At 45.9% G+C, this 22,957-nt stretch overlaps 1 protein-coding gene across 1 annotated transcript in view; it reads right to left on the reverse strand.

Annotated features, from left to right (window-relative positions):
* The window catches only part of LOC142582474 (uncharacterized), a 35,452-nt gene that overhangs the window by 5,578 nt on the left and 6,917 nt on the right, over positions 1-22,957 (reverse strand). The window contains exons 3-4 of the mRNA XM_075692237.1: positions 4,961-5,123; positions 3,941-4,094 (exon numbers count right to left, since the gene is read on the reverse strand). Coding sequence (XP_075548352.1) covers positions 3,941-4,094; positions 4,961-5,123 — 317 coding nt within the window. The remainder of the gene's footprint in view (positions 1-3,940; positions 4,095-4,960; positions 5,124-22,957) is intronic.

Consider the following 22,957-nt stretch of genomic DNA (forward strand, 5'->3'; position numbering starts at 1 on the left):
TTCTGGAAAATCAGTGTATAACGTATTATACACACAGTGCCGCATCAACCTTCTTTTCTCTTTTTCTTCTTTCTCTTTAATAGGAACGTAATATAATAATAATATTTGGGGTTTTACGTGCCAAAACCACTTTCTGATTATGAGGCACGCCGTAGTGGAGGACTCCGGAAATTTCGACCACCTGGGGTTCTTTAACGTGCACCTAAATCTAAGCACACGGGTGTTTTCGCATTTCGCCCCCATCGAAATGCGGCCGCCGTGGCCGGGATTCGATCCCGCGACCTCGTGCTCAGCAGCCCAACACCATAGCCACTGAGCAACCACGGCGGGTAAATTAATAGGAACGTGTATCATTCACGAGGGCTCGTCAAACTGCTTTTTTTGTCTTTTAGTGGAAATATGTAACACGATCACTTATCTCCACTCTGAGAGACGCAGCTGCCGTGCATGTTCTCGCGATGCTAAAGAGTTCTGTATTCGTTTTACACCATGGAACCGTCGTAGTTACTCGCATTGCTTATAGTGTCGTGTACAAATTTTGTTATTACGGTGTTTCATTGATTGAAGAAAACTTGAGATATATAGTCAAATGAGATGTGAAAGGCGATCAGGTTAACCGGGAGATCCAGTTTGCTACCTTGCACTGGGGAAGGGGTAACATTTCCGCAGTGGTGACCAGTTTTCCAGTCCAGTATCAGTTTGCCCATATCTTTTTCGCTGAAGTTTTACCGCTGAATCTGTTCTTTCATGACCGCAACAGCAACTCCAACCATTAAATTCACATCTTTATTGCCGAACGCAAGGTAACGACGCAAAAAAGGCATGTATTGGTTTAAGTGGGTAACCTTTACTGGGCTTGTGTAGAATCTTGCTATACCCCCTATATACCACAACCTTGCTATCTGTTGCCGCTGTTTAAGCATAACAACGAGGAAAAAGAAAACTTATTGGTGAAATAAAAAAAGTGCCCTTCCGGTTCACCTAGCTCCCTTACACACCTATCACTAAGTCACTGACTATGTCATAATGGCTGCGACTGTTCGGACGTGGAGCTCAGCACATCTGACATAGGCTTTGGAAGTTCTGTCATAAGTGTCAGAAGAATTCACTCCGCCGACACGGACTCATTTGTTTGCGATTATCAATTTCTCGCCGTGAACAGGAAACGAGAGAGAGAGATGTAAGTCATAAGGAGAAGGCAGGGATGATATGTAGGATATGTAGGAGAATATGTAGGAATAACTGGAACAGTACAAGCAATAGTAAATGATAACTAGAGTCAATAACAAGAACTATAGTTGTAGAAAAGACAACGGTGAGACTAAATATTAAAGCTGGATTACAACACAAGCATGGTGGTTCGGTATATTGGCAATAAAGGAGTCCTTGTGGTGGGCCTGCTCGGTGTACGGTCCCCTCCTGTTCTGGCCGGACTTGAGTAGTATTTGAGACAATTGAGATCTGGTTCTGCGTGGCAAGTTTCCAGAAGTTAGCAGGGTAGCGTTTCCTGTTGTAGGCGGGACCTGCGATGTTCAGTTAAGTTAGGAAGACACTAAATGCAGATTATTTTGTATATGGACATGCGAGTAGTTTCTGCCAAAGCCTTTAAGTTCCGTTGCATTTGTTTCGCCACTTTCTCTAATTAGGTGAGGCCTCAAAGAGATCACCTATTTATTCGAGAAACGCTGTGCACAGGAGCTTCTCCCTTTTCAATTTCCAGGCACAGTTCAAGAACTGTGCTGTACACGAAAAAGATGTTAACGTGGTTCCGCGGTTTCCGTTTCTATCGCCTTATTTAATAGGCGCTCCAACTGATTAACACGAATATGTTGTACCTTACTTAGCTTCAAAGGAAAGGCTTGATCGTTCACGTCGTATTCCCGCGAGCAATGTGACGATGAACGCCCAGTTGTATTCGCGAGGTCATGCTTTAACAATAACGGTTGAACGCTATAACTTACACATTCAGAGGTCAGGTTCGAATACCCACGCTTCAAATAAACATTGCTTAAAGAACAAATTCTGTGTTTTCTATCGGATTGATCATGGGCGTACGTCACGAACATGCTAAGGCAACTAATGATTTGTATGGTGACGTAGCTGAGACCAAACAGCGACGCTGTGGTTCACAGCTGTGCGGCTTAATGTAGTACATCACTGTGGCGCAGGGAAAGTCAAAACATTTACTCTGTTTTATTTTACAGTGAGGAAAAAAAAAACATTTTCAGTGATTCAAGCTAAACGTAGCATCAAATAACTTCTTTCATCATGAAAAATAAAGCAACATTTACTGTTCGCGTAATACTACTGTGCTCTGCAAGCCGCTCATGACGTGGCACGGTACTGCTTCCTGTGAACATGAATACTAAGTGTAGTGGAGCCGCTATGACAAGATCCAGCATGCTGTCGCTAGTCTGCGGAAGTTAGTGCGTTCTCTCGCCGAAGGCCACTGAGATCCCCTGGGTACGGCAGCTATCGAGCAAGTATACTGAGAGAAACGAGACCGCTGTCGCATGAGATTGAGGCAGACGAATTCGAAGAGTGTATATTTCTGTGAGCTCTGTTAAGAACGGCCCAGCTGAAGTGCAAGTGTTGCCAGCCAGTTGCGACAACGGGCGTCAACGTTTCCTAGAGTGCCGCCGCAAACCTCTAGCCACGGCGTCACTAAATCGCCATTGTGACTGAATGAGTTCGGCGGGCCAACTATTGTTTCCGAACCCACCAACGCGGACCTGATCTGCTATGAGTGGGGGAGTTGCCGCGGGAACGTCGTCGGATACCTCTTCCCACGCGCCGACCAAGACGCAAGACAATGGCTACCCGGGCGCACTGCGAGGGTCCGCTCCAAGTTCTACGAAATCCGTGTGATGTCGGTTTCGGACCGTAAACCTGTGTGTGTGCGTGTGTGTGCGTAAACCGTCCCGCGGAGAGGCGGCGTGTTTACGATGACTGGACGAACGTTTCCGCCACCTTGGAATCGGGGGAGGACCGAGTGTTTATAAACGGCTGTTGTGCGGATGCTCGAGACACTTTCTTAAGCAGTCATGTTACACTGAGACTCTCTGTCAAGCAGTTATGTTAGACTGATATAAATACTGTAAATAAACCCATATTCCTCGTTCTCGATAAGAAACAGTCCTTCCCTTCATCAACGTCCTCACCGTGGATAAGTTAGACAACGGCATGGGCCAGCTACATTCGAATTCATGCCGGACTCTAATCTTGACAACGGATCACGAGCGATGGGATTGAGCCCCCGATCCTGAGAGCTCAAAGAGGAGAATTATATGTGTTGGTATACTGTGGAAGGGTGACGACAACGAAATAGGGAAGGGTAGAAACATAGCCATTGAAGTATGGGATAAACCTTTGTTTCATCGACTAGCATATATCTTATGCGGCGCTGGGCACTCTGGGTATGTGACATAAAGAACAGTAGAAAAGGCAGGTTTGCGAGCACGGCCACAAGTTGAACGAAGAGGACGACACACTTCTATTTCACTTTCACGTTTCTTCTTGCACCCGTGCACGGGTTTGCGTGCCGGTCTTTCCGTAACGTAAGTTCCCACCGACTTGATCAATTTTCTGTCAGTTTAAGTTCTGGTACGCTATACTCCCTATTATCCGTAGGCCTATAGCGGGATAATTTTTATACAAAAGACTTCAAGGTGCTTACAATGGTCTTCGTTCGTGCGTAATGCGACCTTTACGACGTTTACACAGACGGTACATCTTACTTTGAAAGAAGTCTGCAGTGCAAATCACTACAAAGGAATAACTACGGGGACACACAACACTAACAAGCTATGACGCCGTGTTTATAAGCCTACGTTCCTTAACACATGCCATTCTAGAACATAGATCACTGTAGCTGCTGTTCAGCGCTGTGGTTTTCACGCTGTTTATTGGCTGTTCGCTGCGTTTGCTGTGCACATCGTACCTGCCGTATCCAGCTGTAGTAGTTGGGTGCGGATGCCCATACCGAGGATGAGAAGAAAGACGGGTCGTAATGCTGGCCGCTGGCTGCGCCCGCCGACGTCGACGACTGGGAAGACAGCACCGACTCCAGCTGCGCGATGTACTTGATGGCCATCCTGAGAAACAGTAACGGCCGGTTAGCACACAACGCGGAAGCCGTGCGACGCTTCGCACTATGGACGAGTTCCGCGGAGAACCCTGTAATTTCTGCGGTACCGAAAGCGTTAAATGCACTTGAGCACGCACCTTGCGTCGAAAGCTTTAGACTAAGGTTTTCTAGGACTACTGTAGAGAAGGGACTTCTAGCCTGTGTAGAGCTCTTGGCAATCACTGTTGGAAAAAAAATACTACTGTGAAGCTTTTCAACCAAAATAATGAAATTATAAATTACTCAGCACCAGGAGATGTTGGAGGTACGGATTAAAAGAACAAAATATAGCTAAGGAAGAGTAAAAGGAGCCGAGAAACGCGAGGACAAAAGAAGGCACCGTGGACGCACAGCGCCTGTGCACGTGTGTTGAACATGCCTTCTTTTGTCCTCTTGTTTCTCTGCGCTTAACTCGATTTAGTCAAGATGTACCGAAAAGCCCACGCCGCCATCCTTGTCTAAGGGGAAATGACGGAACGAGGTCAGTGTCCCTGGTGGCTTACCCGACAGCAGGGCAGCATATAGTTCTATATAAAGAAGACCATCGAAGAGTGCGTGCATGGTGTTCAAAAAACAAGACTGCACACTAGTAGAAATTGTACACAACTATAGTCGTGTGACCACTTTTGCACCGGATATAGAGGAACCAAGGCGAATAGAGGGTTAGCAAGAACATGCGTACGCCGCATAGGGAGAGCTTCCACACATGCTCAGCTTACGCACACTCTGCCATGGCGAGCAAAAGCGTCGGCAGCATACGTTGCAGGAGTACAAGGAAAAGTTTCGGGATCAAGAGGCATGCACGCGTGAACTGATGCGGAATAGCCGACTCGCCTGAGGGACTCGATCTTGGAGAACTTCTTTCCGGGTGGCTTGCAGAATGGCAGCTTCTCCCGGAGCAGGTCGAAGGCGCGGTTCATGTCGCGCATGCGGCTCCGCTCGCGGTCGCACGCATTGCGTTTTTGCTCTTCCCGGCTCAGCGTGCTCGAACTGCGAGCTGCGTATGTAAAGGATACAAGGGGGAATGAGTGATGTATGTGCACGCTCTCGTTAGACACATACTCTAGTGAACAGCTGCGACTAGCTGTCATAATCCCTTCGGTCCTGAAGTAAGAAAGACTTCGCAAATTTTTTAAAATCTTATATACACGAGTGCTGCACAAATACATGAGCTCCAGGGTATATATGACCATTCCAACTAAACTGCTCACTTGTTCGTATTGAAATTTCGCACAGAGGTGGCATTCTGCAGTGAGTCTTGTTTAATACAACGTTAGAGTGCATTGATGGCCTATTTTTATTCTTTCAGAATAAATTATATGCTCGCATAGTATGCAGCTGCGCCACTCGTCGATTTCGCTGCAACAAGACGGTGGCTCCATCTGCCACGGTTATACGGTGAACACCGTGTGTTTGCAGAGGCAAGTAATTCACGCGAAACAGGCAAGCAACGCGCGCAAGCTTTGTAATAAACTAACCTCGATCGCTGGAAAATGCTGCCACTGTGGAAAATTTTAGCGTGAGCGAGCGAGTGGTTCAGTTGGAATAGTCATACATACCCTGGCGCTCCTATGTTTATGCAAAACTCAGTAAATATTTAAGCGAACGTGGTATAAGCTTCAAATAAAATACGATTTTAGCCCATACACCACCGGGCCCTGCAACATATCGAAGTCGAGAAATGCATTTGACGTTAAAATACACTGTTTCAGAAATACTTTACAGCATACTACAATGTGTTCAGCAGAAGCGGATTTATTTCAAAGATCGTCTTTGATCACGACCGCCGGGCTACCGCTCCTTCTTCAATTCCTTGCACTACGGCATATAGCGGGGCGGTGCCCACAACGCTCTGCCCATACTGAAGTTCAACGTGGCGCGGAGTTCAAATTTGATTTGAATGTTCCCGTTAACGACACTATACTTCCGATTAGCATGCGACAAATACATAATCCGTCTCCCACTGTAGCTGTATCAGCTCGATCGAGGCGGAGAAGTAATACAAAAATGTGCGAAAGCATGAAAGTCATGAGCCCGACGAAACATATTGCTTCTCTGACAGTGGTTTTACAAGCATTAGCATATGAATATAAACGTTGCTGATTAATCAGATGTAACAGGCACGATATGATACGATATGAGAAACAATATCTCGGTGTTGGGCACTGCGCCTTTCTTTTTCTTTACTTCTTGGATACAAACACACAGATAGGCTGAATACGACAACAGAAGAAGCTTAGACACGTTTCGAAATCCTCATTTGTGTGCAAAAGTAACAGTTCATTCTTTAAACGTTTAATGAAATTTCTGTCAAAGTGAGACAGCACCATATATCTCTACTCCTCTACGTACCTGTGGCACTTCCGGACGCTTTGCCGACAGCAAATGTAGCAAATCTAGGCGTTTATATTGCATGATCATTACATTTCTTAGGCCACTGAACTAATAATGAATAGATAAATTCGATCAACAGTGTTGTAAAGTCAGCGCTTCGTCCTACCTGCCCATCTGTTTCTTCTTTGTGCACCTGTACACGCGCAGCAGTGCACCCACCGAGTGGCGGTCACAAAGTCATTTCAGCTATAACGATAACCGGTTATTGGGGGAGAAATCTCTCGGCTCCGTGAATATCGTTACGTGCGAACATCGCTACAAATAGACTGCAGTGTATAATCGTCGGTGTGCAAGCCACGTCCAGCTACAGCAGCTCCTTGAAGAAATTCCTGTAGTTTCGTGGACCTATACCCGCCTTTCTAACACTGCGTCGTCTCAAGTCACTCCGAGAGCAAACGGGAATAAAAAAAGCTCGGATAGACGACGCCGTAAAAAAGCGCGAGGAAAGTAAGTTGAAATAAACTATATTGATTCATGGCGTTTAACGTCCCAAAGCCGCACTGGGGGGTAATGAGAGACGCCTTAGTGAAGTGGTGGAGTGCTCTGCATTATAACCACCTGCGGTTCTGTAGTGCCCACGAAAATGTCAGTACACAAGCGTTTTTTTTTCTTCGCATTTTGCCCACCACAACAGAAGAACATTAGCAGTTTAGACATGTTTCTAAAACCCCATTTGCATTTTGCCCTCACTGAAATGCGGCCTGGAATTGAGCGTGCGACCTCCTCCTCCGCAGCAGAACGCTACAGACGACTGAGTTACCGCGTCGGCCAAAAGAGGCGAATAGAACGTCATCCCATCCAGTTGTCGGGGAAAAGAAAAAGTTCTCTCCGTAGCCCCAACCACCATGTCATGTGACGCTCTCTCACTGTCCCCATTTCCTCCTTCAGTTGCCTGTAGCGTTATGCCCGTGTACCTGCAGCCTTGGACCATACGTTGCAGTGTGCAAGCGGCATAATAGAAGCGCAGATACAGTGTGTTTGTGTGTGTGTGTGTGTGTGTGTGTGTGTGTGTGTGTGTGTGTGTGTGTGTGTGTGTGTGTGTGTGTGTGTGTGTGTGTGTGTGTGTGTGTGTGTGTGTGTGTGTGTGTGTGTGCGTGACTGTGTGCGTGTGTGCGTTACGCTGCGTATGTGCGCGCTTATGTGTGTTTGTTCGAATGCATGCTTGAAAGAAATAAAGGAGCAACGCAGGCAGCACCCGTACGCGCGTGTAACCGGGCTCTGACGCCGCGTCGCTTCGTTTCGACCGGCCACGCAGCTGTGAAGGCGGAGCTCCGCGCTGAACTCCGCTGCTGCTGCCGGGGGAAAAAACATCGGCTACTTCTGAGCGCGTGTGTGCGTGCGTGCGTATGTGTGCGGGTGTGTGTGCACGCGTGCTACCTGGCAAGGTTTCTGTGTTGACCTGTCGGATCCCAGTGTGGGGAACAATGGAATATTTTACAAATGCTGGATCGACAGATATGGCCCACGCTGTCAGCCTTGCGTACGCAAGGGGCTTGCGTCCGCTATTGCTAAAACTGAATTGTGAACAACATCGCTACGGGACAGTGAACGCCCTGCAGAGGCGTGTCGGATTCTGTGTGGTCGATCTTGAGTTTAGTATAATATATGACGGAAAAATTGCTGCGCACGCAATATGCCCTTAGGGTGTTCTCTATTGTTCTTTTTGTATTCTTTTTTTTGTACTTACTAGCCTTTAGACTGGCGCTGTTGCTGTTCTCTCTCTTTATTCTATAGGAATGACAAAACTAAAGTGGACCTGGTGGCGCTACTTCAGTTGAATATAAATCTTCCTTGAGAAAACAGCGAATTTCACATCAAACGCTGCAGAGTGCACGTGCTTGCACGGAGAACAACCTACGTGAGTAAACTGACTTTGGTATCATATTTCCTGCTCCGATTAATGTTCAATTCAACAAGCCGCGGTCTCGTACAATGGCTTATACCTGCCCGAACGCTTTGCAACGGCTGCAGAGTACCTAACCATACAATACGCAAATGATGTGTATTGTTTATGTGATGTAACGTAATGTGACGTGCTTTCTTGCAAGGATGATCATTAAACGCATCAGGGATCTAGGGAGAAATTTCGCGTATTCGAAGCTGTGAAGTTGTAAATGCTTCTATGTGCGCAACACCTAGTAGAACTTACGTTATTATAAAGTCTCAGAAATTAAGCACTATTCACAGACATGAGGTCTTGCTAAAAGCCCCTCAACGACGTGCAGCGAAAAATACCTCCTCCCTACCCCTGCACCTAAAAAAAATTGTTAGCGATGAGTCGGCTCACATTGTCAATGGGTAACGCATATGTTTTAATTATTTTCAGCACTATTACGGCCTTTACCGATGGCTTTTATCAGTTACCGTAAGTTAATTGTGACCCAACTTCGGTTCTGGCAGCTCTACGGAGTGTCTTCTGGCTTGTACTGTTCACAGAATTGAGATAAATACCCATCTTTTCTGACTTACATAAATTCAAGATGAATGAGTAAAAGCTAGGAGCACCTATCAGAAAACGGTAGCGAGTGTTATCAAGTGTATATTCGTGGTCAGCAGTATTTTATATATTTTGGCATATATACCCTTCTAAAAAGGCTTGGTGTAGTCGAAAATGGTTGTAAGATTGTAAACGCAAAAAATGATGGATTTTTTTAAAGGACATGTATATATAAATGAGATAAGAAAGGCAGGGAGATAACCCGGAAGACAGATATCCAGTTTGCTATCCTTAAAAAAGCCATTTTGCTCGTAGCTTGCTCTCGTACATGTGCACCTACAGAGACAGACTTCTTCGTTCATTTTTTCCTTTCTTTCTTTCTTTCTTTCTTTCTTTCTTTCTTTCTTTCTTTCTTTCTTTCTTTCTTTCTTTCTTTCTTTCTTTCTTTCTTTCTTTCTTTCTTTCTTTCAGGGGTGCCGTTGCGAGGGCTGCCTTCAGGTACAAAAAGAAAGATTTCTTACTTCCGAAAAAAAAAAAAAACACTGCAGAACGTAACTTTCAACATTCTACAACTGCAAGATAGCTCAGTCCGCCTCCGTGTCTTATTTCAGAGTTGATACGATGATTACAATAGGGATGTCCTGAAAATTTATCATTTCCTTCTCAGTTTTCCTTTCTTAGTGCCTTCCATTACAAGATCATTCTAATAGCTCAATCCGTCATGCGACCATTTTATATATATATATATATATATATATATATATATATATATATATATATATATATATATATATATATATATATTGACACGTGTACTTGTTCATCTTTTTCGGGTGACCGCTTTTCACCGTCTAACAAATGTTATCGCTCAGCGCGGGACGCGCCCTCACGTATAGGAAGTTTCTCGAATGTTATCGACGTTTCTATGCCCGTTGTCTGTTGTCACCGAAGCATGCGCAATCTGGCTGCATGTGCGACGCGAATTGCGTAGAATTTTCTGGAAGACACGCGGGCACCAGCGACTGCTCTGGAACCTTCGATGTCCCTTGTATAAAAGCCGACGCGCTTGACCGGCAGATCACATTTTCGACGATAGCCGACTGTGTTCGCCGCTATCGGTGTTCTTTGAGCGTAACTTGCTGATTAGGGCACACAGGTTCACCAAATAAAACGCTACAGTTTCGTCATTCACAGTTTTGCTGCCTTCTTCAACACACACACACGCACACACACACACACACACACACACACACACACACACACACGCACACACACACATATATATATATATTGTTACGCGCGAAGGACACCGTTTATAACCCTTACGGATGAAGGGGACCGTTTACTTTAGGTCGCGAAGGTGAGCGCAAGAGCGGTCAGCTGGTTTATCAACTGAGCGTCGTTCTCTTCTTCTCTTCTTTCTTCTTCCACCCGGGACCGCAAGCACGTTGACTGGTCTTCGTTTTCTTCATGCGTAACATTATATATATATATATATATATATATATATATATATATATATATATATATATATATATATATATATATATATATATATATATATATATATACAATTCATAAAGATGTTGATGTTTCCCAGCACCACCTTATCGGCACCGCCCGATGACCCACCTTATCGATGAACCACCCTATCGGCACCACCCTCCTTGTATTCGTACAAAGCGTACAAAACTGTTGACATTGATATGGAAACAAAGGATTCATTCAGCCTTTAAATCGCTCGACTTTCGACTATGTTGTGTTGCCCCATACTTCGCATATATGACTTAGCCAACCGTTCACATTCTCCGAGCGCTTCTTCTTACCTGGGAGACACTGGCCCCACGATGAGCAAAACGAGAACAAGGTAAAAGCGGGAGCCAACGTTTCGACAAGTGCATTTGTCTTTTTCAAGGAGACATATGCTTATATATATACATGCGACCGACGAACAGAAAGTTCTAGGGGAGTCGGTAAGCATTAATTATGACATTCGGTAATAAATCACGAAAGGTACGCTAAAAAGCCGGCTTTGACTCTCCACCGCCCGTGAACCTGTTTCATTGTATGGTTGTGACTCAAACACACACAAAAAAAAGCACGAAATATGCAGCGGCTCGGATCCCCTTTTCCTCGCTCATTTCGTAGCGAGGGCACTAAATCGGGCAGTATAAATGCCATGAGGTAGCATACTAGGCTTTGCTGGCCAGTTGCTCACGTGACGCCTGCTGTTAAAAGAACGTTCCGCATTCGCCGACCTGCCCGTGAGTGGCACTGGCTAACACTTCCAGGTGCACTACATATAACGACAAATTTTTTCTACGCTTTCTCTGTAAATTCATTGGCTGTTTCTTCGTGCGGTCATGACTAAACATTAAAGAATCAAGCCTTTCGGCTTCCCTTATTCCTTATACGCTCGCTCGCGTTTCGCACGCACGAAGAAGTCCGTCGCTGCCGTTATGACGCGTTCAGTGGCGTGTCGAATTGGGGCGACGCATGAGCACGTTCGATGCGCTGCCATTGCATTTGCGCCAGTGCGACCGGATACGAAAAAAGCTGTAGCGTCGGTGAAAGTTCGAATGGCGTGTGTGAGTGGCCTTTGCGGCAGAATGCCGTTCATCAGATCAAACATATATTCTGCGCTTCCGATCAGAGCTTGAAGGTGACAGGAAATTGTTTTGATATCAGCGAACGCGATGGTACCATATCCCCGCTATGTATTTTCTCGCTCCCGCTGCGTGGGAGCTCTCAGAGAGAGAGAAAAAAATAGCATTCTGAGCGTATACCTCTGAGTCGCGCGGTCCCGAGCATCCTGCGCAGCCGTTTCACGGACAGGATGCACACAGGTGTTGGTATACTGCTGTAGGCTTCGCTGCCGAGCTTCAACTTTTTTTGTCTCTTCTTTATTTCTCCCTCTCCGTGGCTGAAATTGCGGGCACTTAACGTAGCGCACCTGCGCCGTGCGAAATGTGTCCGTGACGTCACGTGGCTGAGGCTAAGCTGCAGCGCTAGCAAGCGCTCGCGGATCGCGCGGTATTCCAACTCAGGGTCGATTATTTTTTCGCGTTTTCTTTCTTTTTCCCTGAGCATCTTGTCTGCCTGAAATGGCGTTCCGATGAAGCATACCACAAGTACAGTGCGCCATATTGTTCGGGCTATAGCAACTTCGCCTATACGCAGTGCACTGTTACACGTTACCCCGTATATTAACCCACTTCGTACTCTTTTCTTTCCGCGAGTGGGATACTTTCGTTCACTGCCGGTGAAAAGCAAAAATAAATCCTTGTGAACCGACAGAAGGATATTTATGTTGGTGCTTGGATTTAGAAAAAGTGGTTAGCTGCAGGAAATACTCAAATGACTTTCAAGAGAAAGTGAAATGAACAACAAACGTGCCCATGCGTGGCCTTTCAAGAACTATAAATAAGCGATCGAGAATGAAGCGTCGGTTATCGCTTTCCATTGATTTATGCCACGGACCTTTAGTCATATTGCATTTCAGTCGCTTTGAACACAAACAACATTAAACAAAGTGAAACTTTCAGACTCGCTTAAAGTGAACCCTATAGCTTCCATATTGTTGCATGAACCCACACTATAGTCTGTTCGCAACACTGCTAATGGATATGAAGATCGAGTTGTGAGCATTGAAGAATTTACTACATGTGTATTATTGTGCTCATTGTGGTTCTTAAGATGACTCATTGAAAAATAATGCCACTGCGACTGAAACGGTCGCGCCGACGATTTTCAGAAGAAAAATTCCGCTGCAGATGTGAACCCTGTAGAGTATCAGTGTGCCGTTTCCTCCATATTTCTACTTCGGGAGACTACTACTCCTGCTTCTACTACTACTGCTACTACTACTGACTATCATTACACTTCGGGACACTTACAGATGCAACTTTAAGTCATAAGTATACTCTACAGGCATGCCCATGGCTTCGTATGCAACGAAGAACGATAACACTTATCAATGATGAATAATCTCTCTACTCAATTTCGTATACTATACATGCTCTTCAGACACGACGAAAGCAGTTCAAATAGAAAGAAGGAGTTCGTCAGGGTGTAAATCTGCTACTTATTCGGTCTTCCTGGTTGTGTTACTCCTCTTCTTTTACTTTTTTAAAGTAGTAGCTTTTTATTCCTCCCTCACTTTGTTCTACCATGCAGGATGGTCCCGCAGTTTCGTTCGTTTGATTCATTTAGTGGTGACCCTACACTTATCCTTGTTTCCAGATTTCTCGGAGTTTATCCAGGTCCGAATAGCTTGGCTGAATAAAACTTGCGAGGTGCTCTAAACGCGTTAACCTGCGATTTGTCGTTTACCTAACTTAAAGAGCGGATGCGAGTAAGTGCCCCCTACAGGACCTCAAAGTACGCTATCCCCTTTTCTTTCTTTCTTCTTTAGCTCCGATATCGTAGGCGAACATGGGGAAAGCTCGGCGGAACATTTACTTTCGAAATAGGCGCATCATCATGACGATTGCACCAAAAGATCAAATTAAAAAATGGCCGCCTTTTTTACCGCAGGGCTATACTGGACCCTCCTGGACTGCAGGAGGCCTACACAGCTAGGACTAATTGTACGAGGAGGAACGTGCTGGTGCGCGTGCCGCCGCCTATACGTGCAGTGCTTCTTTTCCCTTCCGGTGGTTAGAGAGGGAGAGAGAGAGAGAGAGAAAAAAAGGAGGACATGCCGCGGAAGCGGCACGTTCTACACTGTGCATCATCCGAGTACGTACGCAGACGAGCCACGGTCCTCCGCCTGGTTCTGCGCCCGGCGGCCTGGCCCCTAGAGGCCTGGCGGCTGGTCTGGGCGACTACCATCGGGGCGGCGGCGGAGTTTAGCGAGGGCAGTTGGTGGGACGGGCGCTTCGCCGCCGAGCTATCGCAGCAGCAGCGGCAGAGGAAGACGTGGCCGGGCCGATATAGTTTGCCGTCAGGAAGGCAGGCGGGCGCGCAGGCGGGCAGGCGGTCCGGCGACACGGTTGCGGAGATGGGTGTCTGCCGCTGTATACAGGGCGCTGCTCTCGCGTTGTCCCTCGACAAGGACTGCTGACAAAGGGTGTTCGTGGGGATCGGCGCTGAGATCCCAGGCGGCACGCAAGTGCACGGGCACCTGCAGGCAGCCACAGATGTCCGGCCACGTGCGTGTGCTGGCTGGCTGCTGCTGCTGCCATGTCTGTGTGTGTGCCGCGCGCACGCCAGCAGTTGAGAGTGTCTGTGCGCGCGCGCACACACACACTCCTCGCTGTATAGCTATAGCTAGTTGTCCCGAACTGCTGCCCCCCCCCCCCCCCCCCGCCTGCTGCTGCTGCTGCTTCGTGCGTGCATATACATGCCGCTGCCGTCGGCGTTCGTTGCTGATTTCTTCTGCGGAGAAGAAATATATAGGCCGCCTTGGCTGCGCGCGAGCGCTCTATACGAAACTCCGACAGCCGCCCGCGCTCACGCTTCCTTTTAGCGCGCGTACGCACTATACGCGCGCAAAGCGCGAAACGTGCATACGGCGGTGCGCTGGATGAGAGGCGACAGTTCGCGTTTATTACCACGCGAGCGCGCCCTGCACCCTGCTTCAGGGGCGCGTTTGCAAAAGGGAGGCGCAGCGCGCTCGCTTGCCGCGTTGCGCGTTTTTTCATGCTTTCTTTCCCTATCCGCGCGGGGGACGCAGCAGCGGCGGCGGCAGCCGCAGATTCGTGATGCGACGGTCGCGCGTGCGCCGGCGGCGGATTTGGTCGACGCAACAGGCGCGCGTCACGTGACCTGCGACAACTGTTCTGCGCCGAGCCGGCGAACTGTAGTGCTGCCTGGCTGCCATTTTGTTTGGCTTGTTTAATGTTTTCTCCCTCACCTCTGTATGTGGAGTGGAAACCGCGCCCCTGTGCTAGCAATACAAAACCTATCCGGTTTCCCTCTCTTCATCTTAGATTATTATTATTATTATTATTATTATTATTATTATTATTATTATTATTATTATTTACGTCTACGGTGGTTCTGTCAACTAGCACCGGAGCACGCAGCCACCATAGCAGCGTATCACATGTTTGCAGTACAGCCGTGCTTTCAGTAAGCGTATCGCCTGTTCGACGCGTGGCCGATGCGACATACAAGCCGCTCCCCGCGAAATTTGTCGAGGAATCTAATCGGGTATCTATTGATCCATTCGAGCCATATATTGGGGAGCTTCTTTCTCCTAGTGATTACTTGACCGATCAAACGATCGCCTTTACGTTCCAAACATACATGCCGTACCTTTCCTTCGCATATCTTTCTTCAAAGCGCACCGACATCTGTTCATGTTGTTTTAGTACATATATGTATTTTTTCCCCTTTTGTTTCGCCCCCGCCAAAATGCGACTGCCGCGGTAGGGAACCGAATTCGCCACTGCGCTTAGTAACAGTATACCATGTGTATCTGTGTACCATGTGTACAGCGCCTGTGTCTCGTCCTTGTTACTTTGTGAATGCATGTGTTAGCGCTGTAACAATTTTCAAATCAAGTATGCACCAACTCTCCCAGAAACAAGTTTTAATGTGTATCTAATTGGTAGCAAAACTTCAACTTGGGCTAGTTCGTTCATACTTGGATAAAAACGCAGCGTGACTGAGACAAGGACAAGAAGAGACACAAAGCTACATCACAAGCGCTTGTGATGTAGCTTTGTGTTTCTTCTTGTCCTTGTCTCAGTCAAGCTGCGTTTTTATCCATGTACCCAATAAACCGTCTTCGCGGTTCCGTGTGTTTATTATACAAAGTACGGCACTGTTGCCTGGAGTTTTCAGACGGGCAAGTTGGTTTAACTAGGCTCGCGCTATAATTCGAGAGCTCTGGCCACAGACTCCCAGGTAAAAAATTGCGCAGTGACCACTTTATGCTGACCAATGTCGACTATCGAAAGAGCGAGCAAACAAGACAGAGAAAGCACGCGAGGATGGTGACGAGGGTGTCGCAGGAGATGGTGCCTCGAGCAAGCGTTTCGGCAGCAAACCGTTATCCGAAAAGGCGCTCAGGCTACTGATAGCGTTTTGTGGCAACTTGTCTGTGTGATCCACCATTGACTACAGCGCGACAGGAGGACAAAGGACGGAAACGAAGTGAACACACACACAGCGCTGTTTTTTTTTTTCTCAACTGAGATTTATTTGACGAAAGAAATAAGAGCCAAGTTAATACGCATGTAGACTGGCGTGGTTGAAAATACCGCGTCTGGGTTCGATCGAGGTACACTTGTCGTGCAAATATTCCTACAGTCTTCCCCTTCCCCTCTCTTTCCGCTCATGAGCAGGTCAACATTAAGGATAGACGAATGCAAAAAGAAAACCGACATGAAGATTACTGCACGCCGTCGTTTCCACCACCGTTTGATTTATGATTGCTTCGGAATGATTTTACCTCCTTATCACCCAATATGACAGACGCCTGGCGAAGGCACATTTCTTTATTCTTACTAATGTGAAAAGCCTCTCGAATTGTTCTTTTATTCTTGTCGCCAAGTCTGTCAATAAGAATCACTTCTTGGGATTGAGGGACACAGCCACACGAACTGTAGTGCTGGGCTAAATGCGTGTATCGGCGTTTCCTCTCTGTTTTTCTGGGTTTTTTTATGCGTTAGCGTTAGGAGTGTCAAAATTGAAAAAAAAGTGTATGTCTGTGAAGAGTGTGGGAAGGCGATTCCGTGGCAGAGGTAGAAAGAGAAGACCGGAGCGCCTTAGAAGAGCGTGTATATATATATATATATATATATATATATATATATATATATATGGTGTGTGTGTGTGTGTGTGTGTGTGTGTGTGTGTGTGTGTGTTAGACCATACCAGATTTTGTTATATTATTTAGCCAGCGAACATGGCGTTTTTGTAGACGAGCTCCCAGGCGGTGCGGACATACTATGCCGCAAGTAACGTGAGCTTCAGAAGACTCATTAACAATAAATCATTGATTACCTGTTTCTTCAGCGCACTAGTAGCAGTTGTCTAAATGGCCATTTTGGAGGCTGTGATATTTTCATCGACACCTATCTTCTGAAAAATCTTGAAAATCGCACCTAATTAGAGATATTCATCATCAAATCTCAAAGCTCAATCGAGGCAATATCGAGACTGAGGGCAACCCGCTGCGTGGTTTAAATCGTGGATCCGGTACCTCAATGAGGAGCGAAGTAATGCTAACGCATTTCTCTCGCATTTATCGCTAAATCAACGCTGAATTTCTAAGTTTCCCTTAACCTCACAGTTGCCCACCGCCCAGATTGTAGAACAACGCCAAGCGCTCTTTGGGCTCGCTGCGTTTCTGTCCTTTGTCTTCCTGCTGCGCTGCAGTTAATAATGAACCAGCACCGACTATCTCGGTTTTCAGTTCTTATGGCAGTCATCTACGTCAATGTCATAGTGTTGTATGTAAAACAGGAAAGAATGCGGCTGACCTTGACATACATTGACTTCAACTGCATTTAATCGACTGTGACCTTAAACCTCGTTTACGGTATAGACATCGCTTTTCTTATTGACGGCAAAGCAACTAGCGAACAAGACTCTCAGTATCACCATCACTTCATTACAGTTCAAGTGGTAATAGCATCCTGATCTTGAATTGAATGAGTGAAAACTTTTCATTCATAGATGCATCATATTGGTCACTTTTTGCCCGCAAAGTAAATAAATGTAATGTCAGGCTGAATTCTATAACGCAGCTTTCGTCATAAGAGTGAGCTGCTCTGCATGTCACACTCTGTATCTAAAACTTTGCATGGTCTCAGCACAACTGCCAAAGACTTGAATAATTGCCAAACAGATTTGGAAAAGAAAGCTTGGCATAACTACAAAGTTATTCTTCTCCCCTCCGGTGTTCTTCCTTTTGAACGTTTAGTTTTTTCGGCTCTTTTTGAGCTGCTGTACTGTTCTCGAATGAAAACGTTTTTCTTCTCTCTCTCTCTCTCTCTCTCTTGGCATCCAGGAACTCAACAATCGCCGATGAGAATAATCAAACGGAAGGTAGTAGTAAACAGAGTCACAAGAAAAAGAGAACAACAAACAAACAAAAACAAAACAGGCATACGCATGGCTGCGAGCACGATACAGAGTCATCTGCATATCTTGGGGTCTCTCGTATGCAGCGCAGATCGTGCACGCTTTTCTTTAGCTTGGTAGCTCCCTTGGCGCTGCTACGTTATGTGTACTGTTTTGAAGGTTTCATTTTCACAAATGTTGCTAAAACATTAGGCAAGCTGGGAGGATGCTGCTTTGCAGATTCTTTGTCTTTCGTCGGGCATTGTGTGCGCGAACAACGATACTCATTAATCACATAATTAATTAAAGTTCCCTGCTCACAAAATTTTCATTATGGACTGCATGTGTCGCACAAGTAATCGTGAAACTACAGCCGATGAATGGTCAAACGGTGCCCACCGTAATAAATATTGAGGTAAGCCCCGTTTCCGAAATAGTCCCCAGATCTGCCACAAAATACGTAAGCATCCAACTTAGTCTTGTCGTACACTTCTTGTGCAAGCCAACAAGCTATCGCAGCGGAGGGCGGCAAAGGCACTGTTGCAGTTTTAAGATCAAGTGGCTGGTGCCTGAGCTGACGTTTGCAGTGCTACAAGTGCCACTGTGCGGTGATAGTGGCCGGCTGTGATTGTGCATCTCTCGCTCTCTACTTTCCTATCTCTTTACCTCCCACTCCCTTCTCCCCCCAGTGTAGGGTAGCAAACCGGATTGTTTTCTTCTGGTTAACTTTTCTGCCTTTTCTCTTTCTTCTGTCTCTCTCTTTGTCTCTTGAGCGGCAACGCTTATACACTTTCGGCTTCACCTACATCTACATTTCTTAAGGGTCAGCTACGCGATCGCATTTCGGTAGTGACAAAAGCACAGGCATCGTGCGTGCGCCGTGAAATATTAAGCGCGAAGGGACAGCACCAAAAATACACCCGAAATGCGTTATTCCATGGGGTCGCTTGACTGAACGATATGGTGGGGTATAGCTTGTCGTCCTCAACAAACACAAAAGCGATTGCTTAGTGTCATTGAAAACGAAGCTTTAAGTCCCAACAAGAACAGCAGTAGTTGCCCAGAGGACGCTGACGTGACAGCGATGACGATATTTGATAGCGACGACGGTGCGGCGACGCACACTTCGTGGACCCGTGTGACGACGATGACGTCACGAGGAGGACAATGTCGACAAATTAGACGGCACCTCAAACGCCGCGGACCTAAGATAATGTTGGGAGGACAAATTTGGTTGTCTTTTCTTGTATGTTTAGCAACAGAATGTCTCAGTAACCTGCAGTCCGCAGATAACATTGCTGCGTTCGGCAGCGCTGGAGATGACTCACAGAGCTTTTCTTGCCCACCTTGCATTCTTCAAGTAAGCAGGCGAATAAATTCAACGCGTTGTTGAGAAAATGCGCTGTTTATGCAAGAACAAAGAAATGGATTGTAAAAAACAACTGCGTTCACCTTTTTGGTACAAGGTGATCACGGGGATTACGCACAGCCGAAAACATTGGGTTGAAATGGCCCGGATGCCTCCGTATATGAAGCCGCACCTTGTAAAGATCGCGAAAAAGAAAGTGGCGCCCTTACGTGAGCATATGCCGGATTTCTCATTTTGAACTTCTTATTACCAGATATACCCCACCAAGTCCTAGTTATATTAGTTCACCAGAGTGGACACCGTCAAAGTTAAAATTTAAATTACGGGGTTTTACGTGCCGAAACCACTTTCTGATTATGAGGCACGCCGTAGTGGGGGACTCCGGAAATTTTGACTACCTCCCCCCCCCCCCCCAGGTTCTTTAACGTGCACCTAAATCTAAGTACACGGGTGTTTTAGCATTTCGCCCACATTGAAATGCGGCCGCCGTGGCCTGGATTCGATCCCGCGACCTCGTGCTCAGCAGCCTTACACCATAGCCACTGAGCAACCACGGCGGGTACCGTCAAGTTACTGCTGCACCTTCCTGTTCAAGTAATCGCAAAGCAACTTCGAGAACCATCACTAAGTGTGTCTAGAATGTCTACATCACGTGCTTCTAAGGAAGCATGCATCGAACCATGTGTGCCTGAAAATTGATTGTTTTTTAGTCCCAACCACAAAACGTGGGTTGTCCGCCTCAGGCCACGGGAAGCGTCGTCAGAGCTTTGTTTTCTGATTCAAAACCAGCACTGCCTCAGGGGAAGTACCTCCATCAATGGGCGCTGCAATCCTGCACTATTTGGAAGACCAGATGACAATTCCCTGCTTCTTTGCGCCATGCGCGATGCTTCCGCATTCTACCATTCTGTGTCCGATTGCAGGCGCATTCACTTTCGAAGGATTGACCAAGATTTTGGACCGAATTTACCATCCGTGCACGCTGAGAAGCCATGCAATTTGGCTCAAGGTTGCTTTCACTACACGTTATGCCACCCTCAATGGTATAGTGTGTACAGCTCGAACTGTGTTTCGTGCACTCAGCTTGAAACGATCTGTGCGTCTATTCTAGATATGGCAGTAAAAAATGGTATACTCCTTGAATAAAGCTTTTCCCCAGAGCCACACGTTACCATAGTTATTTTTTACAATAAATTCACGCTTATGTATTCATTAAATGCTTGAACAACTACCGTTATTCCGAAATACGCAAATTCTAAATATTCAATTCCATTCATTTACGTAAGCTTTCGAAGCTAAGAGATAGAAACAAACTATAACATCCCAGAACATGTAAAAAAACAAAAGCCCCACTACCGAACGGCGTTCCATAGAGGCTTGCCTAACACAGCTTCAGTTACTGTAACATTTTTTTACTGCACTCTAAATATTTCAGCGTAGTTACAGAACGTGCATATCTTATATCAAAGCCCTACATTTGAGGGCATTATCTAGCCCATTCATTAGCAGACCCCCTCTCCCCCTCCAATAATAGCTGAGTGTAAAGTTAATAAATCTTGATCATGAGGTGTCCCTCCACTAATCAGTGACATGAGTGAAACTTTGCGTAACTGGCAATGTAAGACATGTCGATATTTACGCGACAACTTCTTTATAACTGGCGATAAAACTCCATGTATACATAATGACTTCTTTCAAAGCACAAGTCTATAGAGGTGCGCGAATGATAATTTTTGAGACCAAATCGAATACGAATAGAATATTGAGTGCCAGAAGAGAATCGAATCGAATATCATATACTTTTGGAATATATTTCGAATAATGAGCAGCCATTCTCACAATGGATGTAAAGCCAAGTTTGCATCCTAGTATCCATAACGTCAGAAACTTTCTGTCATTACGTCACACGTTATCATCATCATCATCATCATCATCATCATCATCATCATCATCATCATCATCATCATCATCATCATCATCATCATCATCATCATCATCATCATCATCATCATCATCATCATCATCATCATAATCAGCCTGGTTACACCCACTGCAGGGCAAAGGCCTCTCCCATACTTCTCCAACAACCCCGGTCATGTACTAATTGTGGCCATGCCATGCCTGCAAACTTCTTAATCTCATCCGCCCACCTAACTTTCTGCCGCCCCCTGCTACGCTTCCCTTCCCTTGGAATCCACTCCGTAACCCTTAATGACCATCGATTATCTTCCCTCCTCATTACATGCCCTGCCCATGCCCATTTCTTTTTCTTGATTTCAACTAAGATGTCATTAACTCCCGTTTGTTCCCTCACCCAATCTGCTCTTTTCTTATCCCTTAACGCTACACCCATCATTCTTCTTTCCATAACTCGTTGCGTCGTCCTCAATTTAAGTAGAACCCTTTTCGTAAGCCTCCAGGTTTCTGCCCCGTAGGCGAGTGCTGGTAAGACGCAGCTGCTATACACTTTTCTCTTGAGGGATAATTTCAACGAGCTGTTCATGATCTGAGAACGTCTGCCAAACGCACCCCAGCCCATTCTTATTCTTCTGATTATTTCAGTCTCATGATCCGGATCCGCGGTCACTACCTCCGAATACCTACCTACCGAATACATCTACCTAAGTAGATGTATTCCCTTACCACTTCCAGTGCCTCGCTACCTATCGTAAACTGCTGTTCTCTTCCGAGATTGTTAAACATTACTTTAGTTTTCGTGAGATTAATTTTTAGACCCACCCTCCTGCTTTGCCTGTCCAGGTCAATAAGCATACATTGCAATTGGTCCCCTGAGTTACTAAACAAAGCAATTTCATCAGCGAATCACAACTTACTGAGGTATTCTCCATCAACTCTTATCCCCAATTCTTCCCAGTCCGGGTTTCTGATTACCTCCTGCAAACACGCTGTGAATAGCATTGGATGTACAGGTGGTCTGATTCATATGAGCGTTTTTGTATAATAGGTGTTCGTGAAATATTTTTCTGAAGTTATGGCAGGGTTATAAGTATCAACACTTAAGTCAGGATTTTGATAGATCATGACAGGTTTTCATGGAAGTGTACACTTCAAAATGCGACAGAAGGGTCATGGCCTATCGGCTTTACCCCATTTTCTCCTGGGCGCAGTCGAATTCTCTTATTCCCCCTCTCCATCCTCTATTCCCTTGCCCCTCTTGCCTCTTTTCGATGTAGCAAACCGGTCCTTGAAAAGTTTCGTTGACCTCGATATCTTCGTCTCAGTGCCATGAGGGAGTCATAACGTATCCAGGAGTTGGGTGCTCATAAATACTGTTCGTGGTAATTGAATTAAGGGTTCAAAGAGTAGCTGGAATCTTGGTTTGGAAACACGAGCTTGGTATCCGCACAGCTCTGCAGAATCTCATAAAACACCCAGGCTAACGTTATGTATAAAAAACAAAAGAAATCAGGTAAGCCGTTTGTTTCTTCGCATCACTGTAGAATTTCATAAAACACCCAGGCTAACGTTATGTATAAAAAAACAAACCGGGAAAGCCGTTTGTTTCATCACAGCTCTGTAGAATTTCATAAAACAACCAGGCTAACGTTATGTATAAAAAAAAAACTAAAAGAAACTGGGAACGCCGTTTGTT

Source organism: Dermacentor variabilis, chromosome 5 (genome assembly GCF_050947875.1).
Source record: "Dermacentor variabilis isolate Ectoservices chromosome 5, ASM5094787v1, whole genome shotgun sequence".
Taxonomy (NCBI): domain Eukaryota; kingdom Metazoa; phylum Arthropoda; class Arachnida; order Ixodida; family Ixodidae; genus Dermacentor; species Dermacentor variabilis.